The sequence below is a fragment of the Triturus cristatus genome, chromosome 7 (genome assembly GCF_964204655.1).
Source record: "Triturus cristatus chromosome 7, aTriCri1.1, whole genome shotgun sequence".
NCBI classification, from domain to species: domain Eukaryota; kingdom Metazoa; phylum Chordata; class Amphibia; order Caudata; family Salamandridae; genus Triturus; species Triturus cristatus.
This window is the reverse complement of record NC_140590.1, coordinates 1,346,628,678-1,346,644,776: the sequence shown is the minus strand read 5'-3', so window position 1 is coordinate 1,346,644,776 and position 16,099 is coordinate 1,346,628,678. Positions and strand designations below refer to the sequence as shown.

Sequence of the window (16,099 nt, the reverse complement as noted above, 5' to 3'; positions counted from 1 at the left end):
CATTTTCTCATATCATGCATTGGGGTTGGCTTTATCCTAGGGGGCTATACACCTACATACATGCTAGGTACATTTTGGATTATCTAGTTAGGGTTAGCATCGTAGGAGTACGCATTACTATTGTCATGTATCTATATACCTGCATAAATCCATTGTGTTAGCACTATAGTAGAATTCTACCATCTATTTACTCTATTGGTGCTTATAACCCTATACATCCGTTTCTGTCTTATGTTTGTTGCAGCACACGTATTTTACACTAGAATGATGCTGGTTCAATAAATGCTTATTGAAATGTCCCCATCGTTTATTCTGTGTATCTCTCTCAGACAAAATGAGCACAAGTGACTGAGCGCAAAGTACTGTACTGTTTCCACGATCCCTGAGGGGACAGGGTTGTCATGTATGATAGTTGCCAGAAACTATTCTCTCCTTGGTAAGAGGGGTTCATAGTGGCACTGTGAGCCAGTTGGTATACAGGCGAACATATCCTGTAGGGGTGTCTGGAATGGACACCAATCCTACAGTTTATGTTGTCTAAACACGCAGATCCTATATAGATTTATAGGAACTACCCGACAATCCCACAGCGAACACCTACAGATTTTTAAGTCCTTTCCAAGCAAGAGAGTATTGATAGTTATATAGAACATGAAATAGGAAATGTTTGTGCTAGCTAATAATAGTATGATTACAAGATAAAACAAGATTTACCAAGAAAATCAACTGGCTTTCATATGGTTACAAAATGTCTACTGTTAACCCTATTGCCAATGGAAGCAGATAAACATTACCATGATGCCTTCTTCCTTACCACTGTCTTTATTACATGCATGACTTTCAGGATAAGGAAGGTTTATGGTGAGAAACTGGATCATTCCAGTCTTTAAGGACAAGTGCACAGAAGATAAACACAATGCTGAGAAGTTGATAGGAGAAAATCTTTTGATTAAAGCCTTATCTACTGACAGAAAGAGAGCATGTCTCATTTATGTAATGGGGACATGTGGGGAATCAGATCCACATGTGAAGAGGGCTTACAGATGAAGTTTTGTGAATATTTAGTAAGGCTGTCTCTTGTAAAGGAGTTAAACCTGAAGTCTCTTTAATTGATTATCAAGGCTGTCTCTTTCAAATGAATTAATTGTAATGTTTGAGTAGTTGTCCCCATAACATAATAATGTCATTTCACTCAGTAGAGTTTCCTGTATGCCTTGGTCCCCCCATGCAAAAACTGCCTCCATACTTGGATACATCTACAGTATCAAATGTATTTATGTATTATTATGGTGATTTCCAGCCGCGGCCCGTGGAGGGAGTTCCGTGGGGCAGAAAGGCGGGGCGGGGGAGGGGCGGGGGAGGGGCGGGGTGGGGGGGTACTAAAAACCGGAATATGGATAATTGGAGGTAAGTAAACAATTACATAAATAAAACGAATTTCGTAGAGCGCGCTGCATTGCACTTTGCGATGCAGCGCGCGCTACGAAATTCGTTTTATTTATTTAATTGTTTACTTATCTCCAATTAGCCATATTCCGGTTTTTAGTACCCCCCACCCTGCCCCTCCCCCGCCGCGACTCTGCCCCACGGAACTCCCTCCACGGGCCGCGGCTGGTGATTTCGCAAAAGATTTCATATGAGTGAGTTTTCGCAAACTGAATTATGAATGGTAAAACAGCCCCAGGCTTAATTAAATTCCTTGGGCTCAAAAGTGCTTAGATTTAAACACAGTCTACCTTTCTAGGAATATTCACAGCAGTCACAGACCCAAATAAGGGTCTTACCTAAAGGCTAGATTACTAAATTCAAAGACCATGAAAGAGAATTATGAATTTAAGCAGTCACAAGCAAAAGGTAGGGGCTTGCCGCCCAACAACAGGCAACTTTTGAACACCTGCAGAATGTGGGCCATCCATGCAAGCTGGTTTCCTAGTACATTATCCAGCTGCCCAAAAACACTGTCCAAGCAGAGCTGACACTAACAGACAAGAGTCCTCTCAAAGTCACCATACCTTGGGGCGTGAGTCTGATGTCTGCATTGTCAGGACGCAGAGACATGCGGAACTCTGCACGGCTGGTGAACATCCGATATGGCTCATTTGTCCCCAGCGTGGTGAGGTCATCGATAAGCACTCCAATGTAACCCTCAGTACGACGTATTGTGAACGGGCCTCGTCTGTTAACACGAAGGGCAGCGTTGATGCCAGCTATCAGCCCCTGAAAGAAAAAAAAAGAGTGTTAATGTCAAAGATCGCTTCCTTTTACATAAGTTACGAGAATCTGCAATAAACATAATGAATTTAGTCAATTAGTAAAATACAACTCAAGAAAATCAAGCAGAGTTAATGAGAGGCGACTCAATTACAAAAGGAATAAGGATCCCAAACACAGTATTCTAATATAATTAAATACAATATAGGAACCTAGGAACTAAAATAAGAATAGACATGATATAAGCTTATCAGAAAAGCTCAAAAACAAAAAAAGATAATCACAGATGAACCCATCTAGACAAAAACATGATGAGCCACATGAAAAAGAATTTAGCTATAATACCGATTCTCTCTACATGGGTGCCTTTATAAAAATTAATAAATACTGAACAGACCTGCTGTCATGCTCTGGATCAGGATCTATGCTTACCATTCTGTGCCTGTTGAATGAACAACCGTAACACTATAAACTCACATTAGTTACATTTATTCCGGGGATGGAATGGTTGGCAGTGCACCCAGAACATTGGTGCCACTTGGCTTTGGGTATTTTATGGGCACACTGTGCATAGGTCTAAAAACTCAAAATAGAAACTACATTCCCCATGAGGCCACAGAACATGTCATTTTGAAAATGGCGGAATCCAGCTTGAATATATCGAGTAGACGTTCTGTGAGGCCCTAAGAGTCCTTGCTAGGCAATACAAATACTTTGTTGTAGCAGCCAGGGCTCCGTTACCAGACAATTGTTTAAAGCCTTATAGATTGTTTATGTGAAAGGAGGCTGACGCTGAACTGAGAGAAGTATTGCAAGAAATTTAAGTCAAGTTTGCAAACAAACTTGATTTTGGTAAAGTACTGTTCAAAGAAAACCCCTGGTGGAATAGAAACGCTACCTTTTGTTTTTCCACTTAATTTCCATAACTACTTGAGGAAGGAGAAGGATCCTCACTAAATTAAGAACGTGGCCTTCCGAACCCCCTGACTTACCCTCTGCGCTCCCGTAGAGGCCGCCGAATAGCAATTGCACTGGGCTCCGCGATACAAAACCTACTCACACACTGGCGTACTTCTCACATACCGACGTTCACAGGTTGGCTACACCGCCTATGGCATGCACTTGGCATGGAGAAGCTGACATTAACAATTGCAGGGGAGGGATCCAAATATATCGAATTGTGGCAACCTTTTCTATCTCTATTAGCCTCTGAATTCGGGAAGTTACCTGTCCCCGATATGTCCGCTTATTACGCTTCTCTGACACACAAAAGGGGGAGCGATGATCGAGACCTAATATAGTTTGGGCAGCTCCGGTGGTGGACAAGGAACAGGGGTGGAGGGTGGGGGGGATTTTATTTCATGTAGGCTATCCTACCTTACTGCGGCCCCACTGCCAAATTGGCGGTTCAAGCCTGACCCTTTCAGGTCATATGTCTAGCAATGTTAATAGCATGGTGACTAAACCTATATGATCATTTCTTTGTTGCGTATATTGAAAATTCATTAAAGAGATTTAAACATAAATTAAGAACCTGTTAATATTTTGAGATGTATATATATTTCTGTCTAAGATAGCAGTACATACTTGAAGAGTGATTCAATAGTGTAATAACATACTCAGGATTTATACATTTCAGTTTTGAGAAACAACTCAAATGTACATGAAAAATCATATGGAAGTTAATTGAGAAAGTTACATTCTTACATTACAAGAGAGTAGACAGTTTATGCTTGTAACAAAGACCATGGGGCTGATTTAGATCAATTTAAATGCACCAGTGAAATAAGCAGCAATTTTAAGGGCTCTACCGGGGACACAGCCTGATATTAGATGTCTACGGGAAGAGCATTTAAGGAAAGGTGACTGGGGCACATGAAACATAAGGATGTACCAAGGGGTGTATTACTCTTTCGCACATTAGAGAGTTCTTACACGACCTGCAGAACGAGCAACAAGCAGACATAGATTCACCAGATCTCACAAATGTCACTAGACAGGGGTTGGGAGAAACGAGCTAGCCCCAAGCCCTACTGATGAGGAGGCAGTGTTGAGTTTGAAGCTGGAAATGCACCTCTCACCACAGATTTAGAATTTGACAACAGGATTGGGGTCACAAACTGCACACACGCCTGTTATGCTCGGGAGTCGAGGGCCACACTAGTTTGACTCACTGTTACTTGTATTTTTACTTTGTCCTACCCGTTACTTCCCGCCTCCCAAAGTTAATTCACTAACTTACAACTAGCGCAATGCTGGTAACACGTAAGGGTGACCCTAGACATGGCAACGACCACTGATCGAGACACACTGCTGGCCAGGATACACACAATGCGCCCAGTCTACAAAGCGCGATTAATGTGTATACTGAGGCCAATGTCATGGAACCAGGTATGTGAAGTTGCCGCTGTTAATTTTATACACATGAATAATGAACCAAGAATTGTGAAATTGGAAATGTAACTGTCTAATCTGGTCAATGAAAAAAAACCAGATGAAAAAAAAGTATCCATAAGAACTATGCTATCTTATTTGTGCAGGGCTGGGGGGCCTCACTGGCGGGTCGCAAAGAGCACTTTCGGGGCTGGACAAAGCCCTTCCAGCACTGCAAGTCTCCTCCCAGCCTTCAGCCCTCTGGGAAATGCCAAAGATCCTGTTGACCAGTCTGGTCTTAGCTTTGTTTAACCCTTGCGAGAACATCATTACTCAAGGCTCAATGCCCAATCACTTGCAGGTAACTCTGCCTTCTCTGTCAGTAGTACATCACGCCACAAGGCATTTCCTGTGCTGCTTGCCGTTTGGTTACCAGTGCCTTGCCCTCTTTAACCTCTTGCCTCCTTAATCTCCACTGCTTGTGGTTTCACAGGACATATTTCAGATCTCTACATCCCAATTTAAATTTGTGCCTATAACACTATACCTCAAAGTGTGCTGCTGACTGGTCACTATCCAGTAGGAACCTTAATTTAAGGGGTTTTATCTGTGTAGTGCAATAAAATCTCAAAATATGTCATTCTTGTCACAAACTGCTCTTTGCTTTCAGACCAGCCTAAGTCACTGACAGACTCACCTGTGCTGCTGCCTCTTCGTAGCCTGTGGTCCCGTTGATCTGTCCAGCAAAGAATAGACCTTGGACCCGGTGGGTCTCTAGTGATGGGCTGATTTGGCGAGGATCAAAGTAATCATACTGGACGCCATAACCTGAATCAGGAAGCAGAAGAAAGGTCTCAGAAATAGATCTTTATACCAGATCTCTGACATCAAACTGACTTGTGATACATATTTGAAAGTCTGCATTATCCTTCTATAGGAGGATTTCAATTTTAGAGGAAATCCTATTATCATGAGGGATGTATATGCTACTTAACCTTATTTGTAGTCCTCCTTTATGTGCAGTTCCATAATATTCATAACTGTTAGGATATTCCAACAGAGCTGGTGGGATCCCTAAATACATTTTAAATTTGTATGGGAAAAAAATACAATTTGGAGCCCTCATAATAGTGTTGTTAAAATCAGCCTCTGGCCGTGTTTATCTATAGACCTAGAAGAAGACTAACCTGAAGGATACGCTAATCTTGGTCTTGCTGCATAAACAACAACAGAACCACATGGTGGGTGATCCTAGGATTTCAAAAATGCTCTGGGTAAGCCTTATACGTCCTCTCTTGCCAGCTGCAACATGATCTGGTCGAAGTGAGGATCATACATATGAGCATTACAGGGAACATGCATCATAGACAGATGCAGAAAAAGGATGCAGGTGCTTTGAAAATGACTAATATTGGCAAAGTTATTAAGTCTGGTGCTGGCTAGTGACTGTTTGGTTTTGCAAGTGCTTATTTTGTTTATGAATTTTATTTGAAGGCACACATATGAAACACGTATTGTCTAAAAGTAAACCTATTTTTTATGCAAAAGCACATATTAGACCATTAGTCACAGGCTCTGAATGGGACTACCTATTGTGCAGATGTGCACATTGTGTAAGTGGAGAATGTTGTCACTAAGAGACAGGTAAGCCAATGGCTGAGGTGGACTGACCCCGAGCCCTAAGCTATATGTTGTGGTTGGTGGAAGCAAAATATGAAAGACACTACCGTAGGCCTATGGATGAAGATGGCTGACTGAAAGCCACTGTAAGAGAGCATATATTTTTATCAAAAACAAAAGGTATTGGACGACTCCAGATCTAATGAATAAGAATTGTTCAGAATTCTGGGCAGGTAACGCAATGGGACTTCTTGCCTATGAACTAGTGGTTCAGGGGTGCTATGTTCACCATGTCTGAGATCTGTGTTCAATTGAGCCTTTGCCTCCTGACTGAGACAGAAAAGTATTAAACCTGACTATGAGTCTCCTCTTCAAGAGATGACTGGCGATCGAAAGTGTGCCTGAAGTCAAGCCATTATTCAAAGATGGACGTCTCAAGGGCGACCATCTAGGATTCAAAGCTTTTGACTGGCGACAACCACCCTGACAAGTCGACGATTAGGCATTTCAAGCTCCCTACCACCCCGTCAGCAAGGTTTAAAAGAGTGGATCTGCTGGAGCAGGGTTTTCTATTGAAAATTTATTGAGATTTGAACTCCAGTTTATGTCTATATGTCATAATTAAAATTACTGATAATTAATCATTAAATACTAATTTTGTTGAAGTTTTCTGATTAATCAACTTTACTAATGAAAGAATTACACGCGGGAATGCATATATGTTGCTTATTAAAATGTGAACTAAGTTGGTGAGTGAATTAATTAGATACGTGTGGTTAATGTGCTATTTGTCATTTGTTTTAAGCGCAAACGCTTTAAAATAACGTGCTTTAATGCTTCTTTATGTTGCAGATGGCTAGATAATTACATACACATAAGGGTATTAGTGGGAATTAACACTGTATAATCATTACGATGTAGTAACGTTGTTTGTGTTTCTTTTGATTAAGATGGTCCGTTTTGGCCTACTAAAAGATGGCCGATATTTACAGCCTGCATTTGAGTTGCTGGAGTACGAAGTGAGGCTTCGCAGAATATGGTTGAAAAACCACCTGACTCCGGCCTCTGACTGTGTCAAAAGTTTCCGTGAGGATAGCAGCTCCAGGCTTGATGCTAGTTGCCCTTGGAAAAGAATAAAGCCACTATGAACTCTGATAAACTTGCGGTGGCTTCACTATGATTCCGAGGAAGAGTATTCATGGATGTAACATCTTTTAGTTTATGCTTCCTTCTTCCGTGTTTTTATTTTTGAGTGGAGGTTTTTCTAAATGTTGCGAGTCAACATCCTTTCCTGCTCGCTCTGCTCAATGGTTTAACGGACATTTGGAGTTTGATTGTAACATTTTAAAATGTTAGTTTTCTTATAAATATTTCTAGTCTAGAGAGGGTCCGTAGCGAATGAGGCCACTTCTTCCTGAACCTATGCTCGAGAGGATCGACGCTGAATGAGAGGACGGCGACTCGGGGAACTTTACTGAGAGACTTGTCCTGACCCAAATATGACATTTAGCTAGAATAGGTAACTATGAGAATAATGATCTTGCTATTGATTGACTTTCATTTGAATTAATTTAGATAAAGATAACCCATTGTTTGAATTACAGTGTCGGGTGGTTATTTCTTTGTCATTTATTGAGTTTTTCAAATGTATTCTTAATGTTTAAAATCATGACTCAAGACTGATCATTTAGGTCGCATTGACCTCAGTTTAGATGCAGATTGTTTAGGATTTCTCTCGTGTATTCAGTGTGGATAGAGTAATAGAATGAATGTTGGTGTGATGGGCCCTAGCGTATGGTGAGTGTATGTGCGTATGACTGTGGAATTACTCTATCCGTGGAAGTAGGGAGAATTTATAAGCTCTGATCTGCAGCAGTTTTCCTGGTAGCAGAGGATGGTTTTGATTACTGTCTTGATCTGATAGATTGCTTGTACATAGGATTTGGATTTATTGATTTATTGATTAATGTTGATATATGTATTAACACTATATGTTGAAGTCGTCGTATTGAGTTATATGTAGTGTGTACGGCTTCTGGAACGTAGGGAGCTGGTGACGGTTCCGTAGTAGGGCAGAGGGAAGTGTGTGCTGCTCTCGGGAAAGACGGGATTGTTGGAATTACCTGTACGTATGCAGGAAAACCGTGTGACAATTGAAGTTGCGCGTCGCATTGTCTGGGTTCGGAATAAGTGACATCGTCGTGTGTTACTACTAGAGATATATTTTCAGTATAAAAGGAGTGTGTATGGTAGCGAAGGTTATCTGTGAAACTCTGGTCTTAAGTCTCAGGGATCCGTAAGGTTTGCCGTTAAAGCTTATCACTGGAGAGGTAATAGGTACTCTCTGAGCTTGTCTGAAGGACTGGGCAGAGGTAAGTGCTGCTTGGTTAACGTGTGTTATAATTCTGTAGTGGGACAGACTGTTCGCTGTTCTCGGGAAAGGGAGGATTCTTTGTGGATGTACTACATTTTCTGGTGTGAAAGTGCGTGAATGTATGAGCATTTAGTTGATTGTGAGACTCTTAGGAGCATTCCGAGAGCAAACAGTTAATGGATGCATGTTAGAAGGGCAGAGTAGAGGGATGTGCTACTGTGTCAACGAAAGTAATAATTCCGTAGTAGAGCAGAGGTAAGCGCTGTTCTAGAGAGAAGCGGGATTCTTGTGAAAATTCTTTACTATTCTGTGGTTAGCGAAGCAGACAATGGAGATGTTTATATGTTGTAACTAATAGATTTTGTAAAATCTGAAACAAAGTCTACTGAGAAGACTTTGTAAAGGAGGGGTAGTCGAATGACAGGAGACAGGAGTAGAAGCAACTGCAGTGACTACTGACGTCAGAAAGACCGCGCTGTGATTGGACAGTGGGTTAGAACAGTGCTCGCGCTGTGATTCGTGCGTTGGTGTGAGCCGCGCAGGGATTGGAAGGAGTAAAGGGTGACGTAGACGCTCCAGGATTGGTGCGTTGGTGTGAGTCGCGCTGTTATTGGACAAAAGATTGTACAGTTGCGGAAGGGACTAGAGAGTTGTGGTAAACGCTAAAATGTATTACCAAACGGAGGAAAAGAAAAAGAAATCCTTGTTCGGTAAAATTAAAAGGTGGTTCGACAAGGATAAGGACATTATAACTAGAGAAGGTGAACTGTTACCTCCGACAAGAACCCCTGCGTCCTTCATGGTTGCGAAATATGGGTATCATACCTGTATATGGTTAGACAATTGGGCTAAGTACACTAAAGCAGATGGTGTTTTAGCATTCCCGGAACATGGTTCATTTAATTTGGCCGTGTTGAGAAATTTACGGGAAAAGATGATGTGTCTAGAGCCTAGACCAAGGCCGACACAGTTTGAGGCATTAGTGGAATGGGAAGATGAAGTGCATGAGCGAGAGAAGCAGAGGAGTGGAGGTAATTATAGGTATATTTTTGGGAGGAAATATGATCGTGAAACTCATCATGATCGAATGAGGAGATGGCGAGATGCTAGTATTGTTTAGAGGGACTATATCCCATGAGAACTGTTGAGGAAGCAGAAGGGAGGAAAGGTGCAGAAAAGGTGCCTGATACAGAATTGAGAAGGTATGGGGCTAATGATTATGAGGATGAAGTCTTGGATGACATGATTTACAAGAGACCACCTCCATATAGACCAGAACCAGAAGAGAGAACGCCAGTTACTACTCCTATAAGAGATACTTTGCGAATTGTTAAAACAGAAATCGCGACACCTGATTTGAAAAGTGGTAGCTCTTTCACGGAAAGAGAGAGAGAGAGAGAGCGAGAGAGAGAGAATCAAATTGGGAATGAGAAAACAAGAGAATTAGCCAGAACGACATCTGAGTTGACTGAGAAAATTAGAGAGCTAACAAAGGATGTAGAGGCTGTTACAGTGCCTGTAACCATAGGTCCGGTTATGCCTATTTTTGATAAACAAAGAATGGGTGAAAATGGTTTGACGGTTCCTTTCGTAGGAAATGGTTTGGTTGATTCTTCGGGAGAGTCAGGAATAAGGATGAAAGAGAATCATTTGAGACGGTTGAGACATGACACCTGTGGTGGAGAATTAAATGTACAGCCTAATTCAGGATTGAATACTGGTTGTTTGGGAGGATCGATTTTGGAACCACAGAGGGTTACAGAACAAGCGAGTACAGTGAAAAGGTCTACAGAAATAACGGCTGAGGATTTGAATGATTGGTTAAAAGTTCTTCAAAAGAAAGATAAAGATTCACAGGCAATTGATGTAGCCAGGTTACGCATAGAACTGGAGGAACTCATAGCGGGAACAATTTCTACAGAAATGTTGAAAAATCGTCATGATGGAGAGTTGTTATTCATGTGCAAGAGTATTACCTGGAGGGCTAAGAGTACACATGACAGGTTAAAAGGAATAGCGAGTGAACTGGGAGTTGATATGGATAAGGTGAAAGCTTTGCAGAAACCTTACAGGGTGGACTTTTCAGACAAAGACATTGAGAATCTAAATGATGCTGGCAGAACAGGACAGATTAGGGAAATGATTTCCTTATTGCGAAAATGGGGTGATGTGGAAAAGTGGAAGGATAGGTGGTACAAGAAAAGAGAAGATTCAGTGGACAGGACTTATTCAGCATTTCCCATGAGGGAAAAAGAATAAACAGCGGATGCTTATCCTATAAGAGAGAGATTCCTGGAGGAGGATATGTACATGTTCCATGGACTAGACAGGATATTTTGTCATTTACGAATGATTTCCCTCGATTGAGAGAAAAGCCCGTCGAGTGGTATAGGCAGGTAGATAGGTTTGTGAAATTGTCAAAAGTGCTGTGGATTGACCTGAATAGTCTGTTTGATATAATTGTTCCAGCAGACTTGTGGACAAATAGTTGTAGATTGGCCTGCTAAGGAATACCCAAGGGATCAAAAGACAGGAGCACCAGACCCGGAGGTCATGAGGAAATATGAGCAGGTCATAGTGTTCCTGAAGAATAAGGTACCCCCTAAAGAAACAGACTGGGTTAAGATAGATCGAACACATCAGGAAGCAAAAGAATCAGTTCATGCTTTTTATGAAAGGTTGATACTGGCTTTTAAACAGTTCAGTGGAGATGAACACCTGGGTGATAAGGATTTGAGTCATTTTGTATACAGATTTGTATATGGCTTGAGACCTGAAATTAGTGAAATGATACGTGAGCATACAGTTGACTGGCAGAGTAAAAAGATTGATGAAATCTTGAGACATGCGAAATACTTCAGTGATGAGATTGAGGCGAAACAGAGAAAGCTAAAGGAGAAAGCAATGTGGGCACAGGTGAAAGTTGCAGAAAGACAAGAAGCACAGCTGGTGGAACAAGTAAATAATCCAGGAAATAGGCCCAGATATGGCACAGGTAAAGGAAAGGGGAATCTAGAAGAGGCCAAGAAGAAGTTCCCTTGTCACAACTGTGGACAATTGGGGCATTGGAGATCCGAGTGTACCAATCCACCATTAGTGAGTAATGAGAATAAATCATTGAATCAACAGGTGCAGAACGAAGGGTGTAATCATCAGCAGCAACAGCAGAAGGTTGTCAGACAGCAGAGTCAAGAGCCAAAACCGCCCTTGCCGCAGAATAAAGGGTCCCAGAAATATAACCAGGACTCAGGATTCTACAATGATGAGCAGGTAAACAAACCGAGGCGTACTAACCCAGTACAGCAGTACTGGTTAAAGAATGAGGGGAGTGAGTCTGAAGGGGACTACTGACGGTGCCGAAGAGAGGAGGAAGAGTGCATACTTGGTGCAACTCTAGAAATAGACCAGGCAGGACCATTTGTAGATGGGAAAATAAATGGGGAAAGTGTTACTATTTTGGTAGACACAGGAGCGACGAGATCAACTGTCAGGTCAGCAGATATAAGAAATCTTCCTCTCTCGGACGAAGCAATCCAAGTGGTTGGTGTAGCTAATACACAGATTAAGACTCGTCTTACCGAACCAGTAAGGGTAAGAATAGGGAAATTTTCAGATATGCACAGATTTTGTGGTCTGCGACACTAGTCCAGTGAACTTGTTAGGTAGGGACTTATTGTGTAAGATGAATTGTACAATTTTTTGTACTCCGGATGGAATAGCTTTTGAGACACCAGATGAGGATGTTTTGTACAGGATGACTCTAGATAATAGAGAAAGTGAGATTGTTGGGACATATGCTGTGTTTAATCCAGATGATTTGCCTCAAGAGTTGAGACACACAGTAAAAAAGCAGTTTGGGATTTTACTGGAGAAGATGTGGGATTGATGAATAATGTAGATCCAGTGAAGAATTCAGTGAAAGAGGGAATTGTTTATCCTAATATCCCACAGTACAGATTAACACCAGAGATAATTGAGGGAATAACACCTATAATAGACAAGATGATTCAGCAAGGTGTTTTGAGAGAGTTACTGAGTAGCCCGTGTAATTCACCGATAATGGGGCTGAAGAAACCTAATGGGAAGTTCAGGATCGTACAAGATCTGAGAAAGATTAACAAGATTGTGGTAGCATGTTGTCCCATTGTGCCAAATCCGTCAGTGATTTTGTATCAGATTCCTCATGATGCTGAATGGTACACGGTGATTGATTTGTGTCATGCTTTCTTTTCAATTCCATTGCATCATGATAGCCAGCCGATTTTTGCATTTCGGTTTGGACAGCGTATTTTAGCATGGTGCCGTATCCCACAGGGGTATACAGAGAGTCCTTCAATATTCAATCAATTGTTGAAAAAGTCTTTGGAGAGTTTGATCATGCCTGAAAGCTCAGTACTAGTACAGTATATCGATGACCTACTTGTGGCATCGAAGACACGTGAAGCTTGTGAAGTAGATACCATAGCTTTACTGAATCATCTGGCAGATGGAGGGTTAAAGGTATCTCCAGCCAAGTTGCAGTTTTGCAAGAAAGAAGTACATTATCTTGGACACAATATTGAGAAAGGTCTGAGAAAAGTAACCAATGACAGGATCAAAATTATCAGAGGAATGAGAGCCCCAATGACCCAGAGAGAAGTGAGGATGTTTCTGGGGATGTTGGGTTATTGTCGTCAGTGGATAAGTAATTTTTCCCTGATAGCAAAGCCACTGATTAAATTGACCAAAAGTGAGGTGAGAGACCCATTGGAACTGAATACAGAACAAATGGCAGCATTTGAAGAATTAAAGAGCAGAATGTGTGAAGCTCCTGCTTTGGGAATGCCAGACTATGAGAAGGAGTTTGAGTTGTACTGTAGTGAGAGAAATTATGTGCACTTTCAGTGTTAATCCAGAAACATGGACAACTGAGGAGGCCTATTGCGTACTTCTCATCAACACTTGAGCCCGTAGCTGTGGGTTTGCCAGGTTGCCTGAAAGCGGTAGCTGCTACATGCAGAAGCTTGGAACAGAGTGAGGGTATAATAATGGGATATCCTGTAAGGGTATTCGTGCCCCATGATGTGGCAATTCTTTTGACCAGAAGCAGAACTCAATATATGTCACATAGTCGGCTGACTAAATATGAGAAAATCATTCTGGGAGCATCAAATGTGACTCTTGAGAGGTGTGTGAATGTGAATCCAGCGACATTGTTGCCAGATGCTGAAAATGTGAGTGTGGGAGATGATGTTGATCATGATTGTTTGGATGTGCTTGATTACTGTACAAAACCAAGACCAGACATAAGAGATCTGCCACTTCCTGAGAGTGATCATGTGTTGTTTGTGGATGGATCATGTCTGAGAACTGATGAGGGTGTGTTGAGTGCAGCGTATGCGGTGTGCAAAGTTTCAGAAGTAATGGAAGCTTCATCTTTGAAAGGAGTAAGGTCTGCTCAAGTGGCTGAATTGGTGGCATTGACAAAAGCTTGCAAGATTGGGAAGAATTTGAGAGTGACTGTGATGACTGATAGTCAGTACGGATTCGGAGTTGTTCACGACTTTGGCCAGCTTTGGCTACAGAGAGGTTTCCTGACCTCGAGTGGGACTCCAATAAAGAATGCTGAAGTGATTGGGAAGTTGCTTGAGGCGATACAGCTGCCTAAAGAACTAGCAGTTGTAAAATGTGCTGCTCATGGACAAGGAGATGATTTTGTTACCCTTGGTAATCGCTTCGCAAATGACATAGCACAGTATTGTGCAAAGAACAATAATTCGATTAACAGGGGACGAGAGAGGGAAATGTCTTTTTGTTCTGTGATGTTTACTAATGTCCTGGAAACATGGGATGAGGTGAAGCAGTTGCAAGATGAAGCAGGAGATGAGGAAATGAGGGATTGGATCAAGGCAGGTTGTGCTCCAAGAGAGAAAGATCATGTTTGGATCTATAGAGATGGAAGACCAGTTATGCCGAATAGCATGCTGTCAACAATGGCAAGAATGTATCATAGCCAGGGACATCTGGGGAGGGACGCTATGATTAGTTCCTTTAAACAAACCTGGTCGAATGCAAAGTTCAGGCTGATTGCAGAGAGCATCTGTCAAAGATGTTTGATTTGTCAGCAGTTCAATACTGGAAAGAAGACGGTGGTGAGTCTAGGAACAATAGGCAGAGAAGGAGGTCCTTTTACCAGAATGCAGATAGATTTCATTGAAATGCCTCAGGTCAATAGATTGAGGTATGTTTTAGTGGTAGTCTGTTTGTTCTCAAGATGGGTGGAGGCCTATCCGACTAGGAGAAATGATGGAATAACAGTGGCAAAGTTGCTGCTAAGAGAGCTGATTCCTAGGTACGGGTTCCCAGTGACAATTGAGTCAGACAGAGGGGGACACTTCTACAATGAGCTCATGAGTTTAATTTGTGAAGCATTGAGTATACAGCAGAAGCTACATTGTGCATACCGGCCAGAGGCTTCTGGTGTTGTTGAGCAGATGAATGGCACAATAAAAAACAGAATTGGTAAGATGTGTTTAGCCACTGGAATGAAATGGCCTGATGTCTTGCCTCTAGTGCTAATGACTATTAGATCTACTCCAGACAGAACTACAGGTTTGAGTCCACATGAAATATTGATGGGACGAGCAATGAGACATGCATTCGTGCCCGTCAACAAGTTGATGACAATAACTGATGACATGGTTTTGGATTACTGTAAAGGCCTGGCTGACGCAGTTCATTCTGTGTTTCACCAGGTTGGAGGAGACGCCACCACACTCGAAAAGAAGCAAGCCCATGATCTGAGTCCAGGGGACTGGGTGAGAATAAAAGTGCACAGAAGAAGAAATTGCTTGGTTCCAAGGTGGGGAAGGCCAAGACAAGTCATTCTGACCACGACGACTGCTGTAAAGTGTGCTGGTGTGAAGAACTGGGTTCATGCAAGTCATACTCTGAGAGTTCCAAATCCAAAGGATGGGACTGGAAAAGAGTATTTTGAAGAGTCAGATTCCAGTGATGATGAAGACACTGAAATAGTGAGAAGAAAAAAGAATCCTGAAAGGGAGGAAGGAGTAAGAGAATCAGGTGATTCTTTTTTCTTACCAGAGGAAGTTTCAAGAGCTTCAAGAGAAACATTGAAAGTTTCAGGAGAAAGTTCAGATTCTGTAAAAGTGCCTGAAGTTTCAACAAGCGGTGAAAAAGAAAGAGGTGAAGAAAACAGTTCCACAGAGACTACACCTGAGCCAGATGAAGAGATTAATAATCCATTTGAGATTACTTCTGAAGGAGTAGGGTCAGAAGAAGATAGAGAGGGACAGATTGCGGAAGACCCCCGAGGAGGTGTAGGGATCATTCCTGATAAGTTAGGTGAAGGGACAAGTAGACAGCAAGAAGATTGCGTGTCGGAGACCCGAGGAGGGACAGTAGTAGGGAAATCTCAAACAGTGGAAAGGAAGAAGTCTGTGGAGCAAAAGAAAATTGTTGATGAACAAGAGGCAATTGAAACAGAATCGGATGAGAGTGAGAATGAGAAACCAGAGGGTT

The 16,099-nt window shown here is 41.9% G+C and overlaps 1 protein-coding gene across 2 annotated transcripts in view; it reads right to left on the bottom strand.

Moving 5' to 3' along the window:
* The window catches only part of MTO1 (mitochondrial tRNA translation optimization 1), a 524,123-nt gene that overhangs the window by 175,992 nt on the left and 332,032 nt on the right, over positions 1 to 16,099 (bottom strand). For both annotated transcript variants that reach the window (XM_085619003.1, XM_085619002.1), the window contains 2 exons: positions 5,282 to 5,412; positions 2,013 to 2,217 (listed from right to left, as the gene is read on the bottom strand). In XM_085619003.1, the coding sequence (XP_085475129.1) occupies positions 2,013 to 2,217; positions 5,282 to 5,412 (336 nt within the window). The remainder of the gene's footprint in view (positions 1 to 2,012; positions 2,218 to 5,281; positions 5,413 to 16,099) is intronic.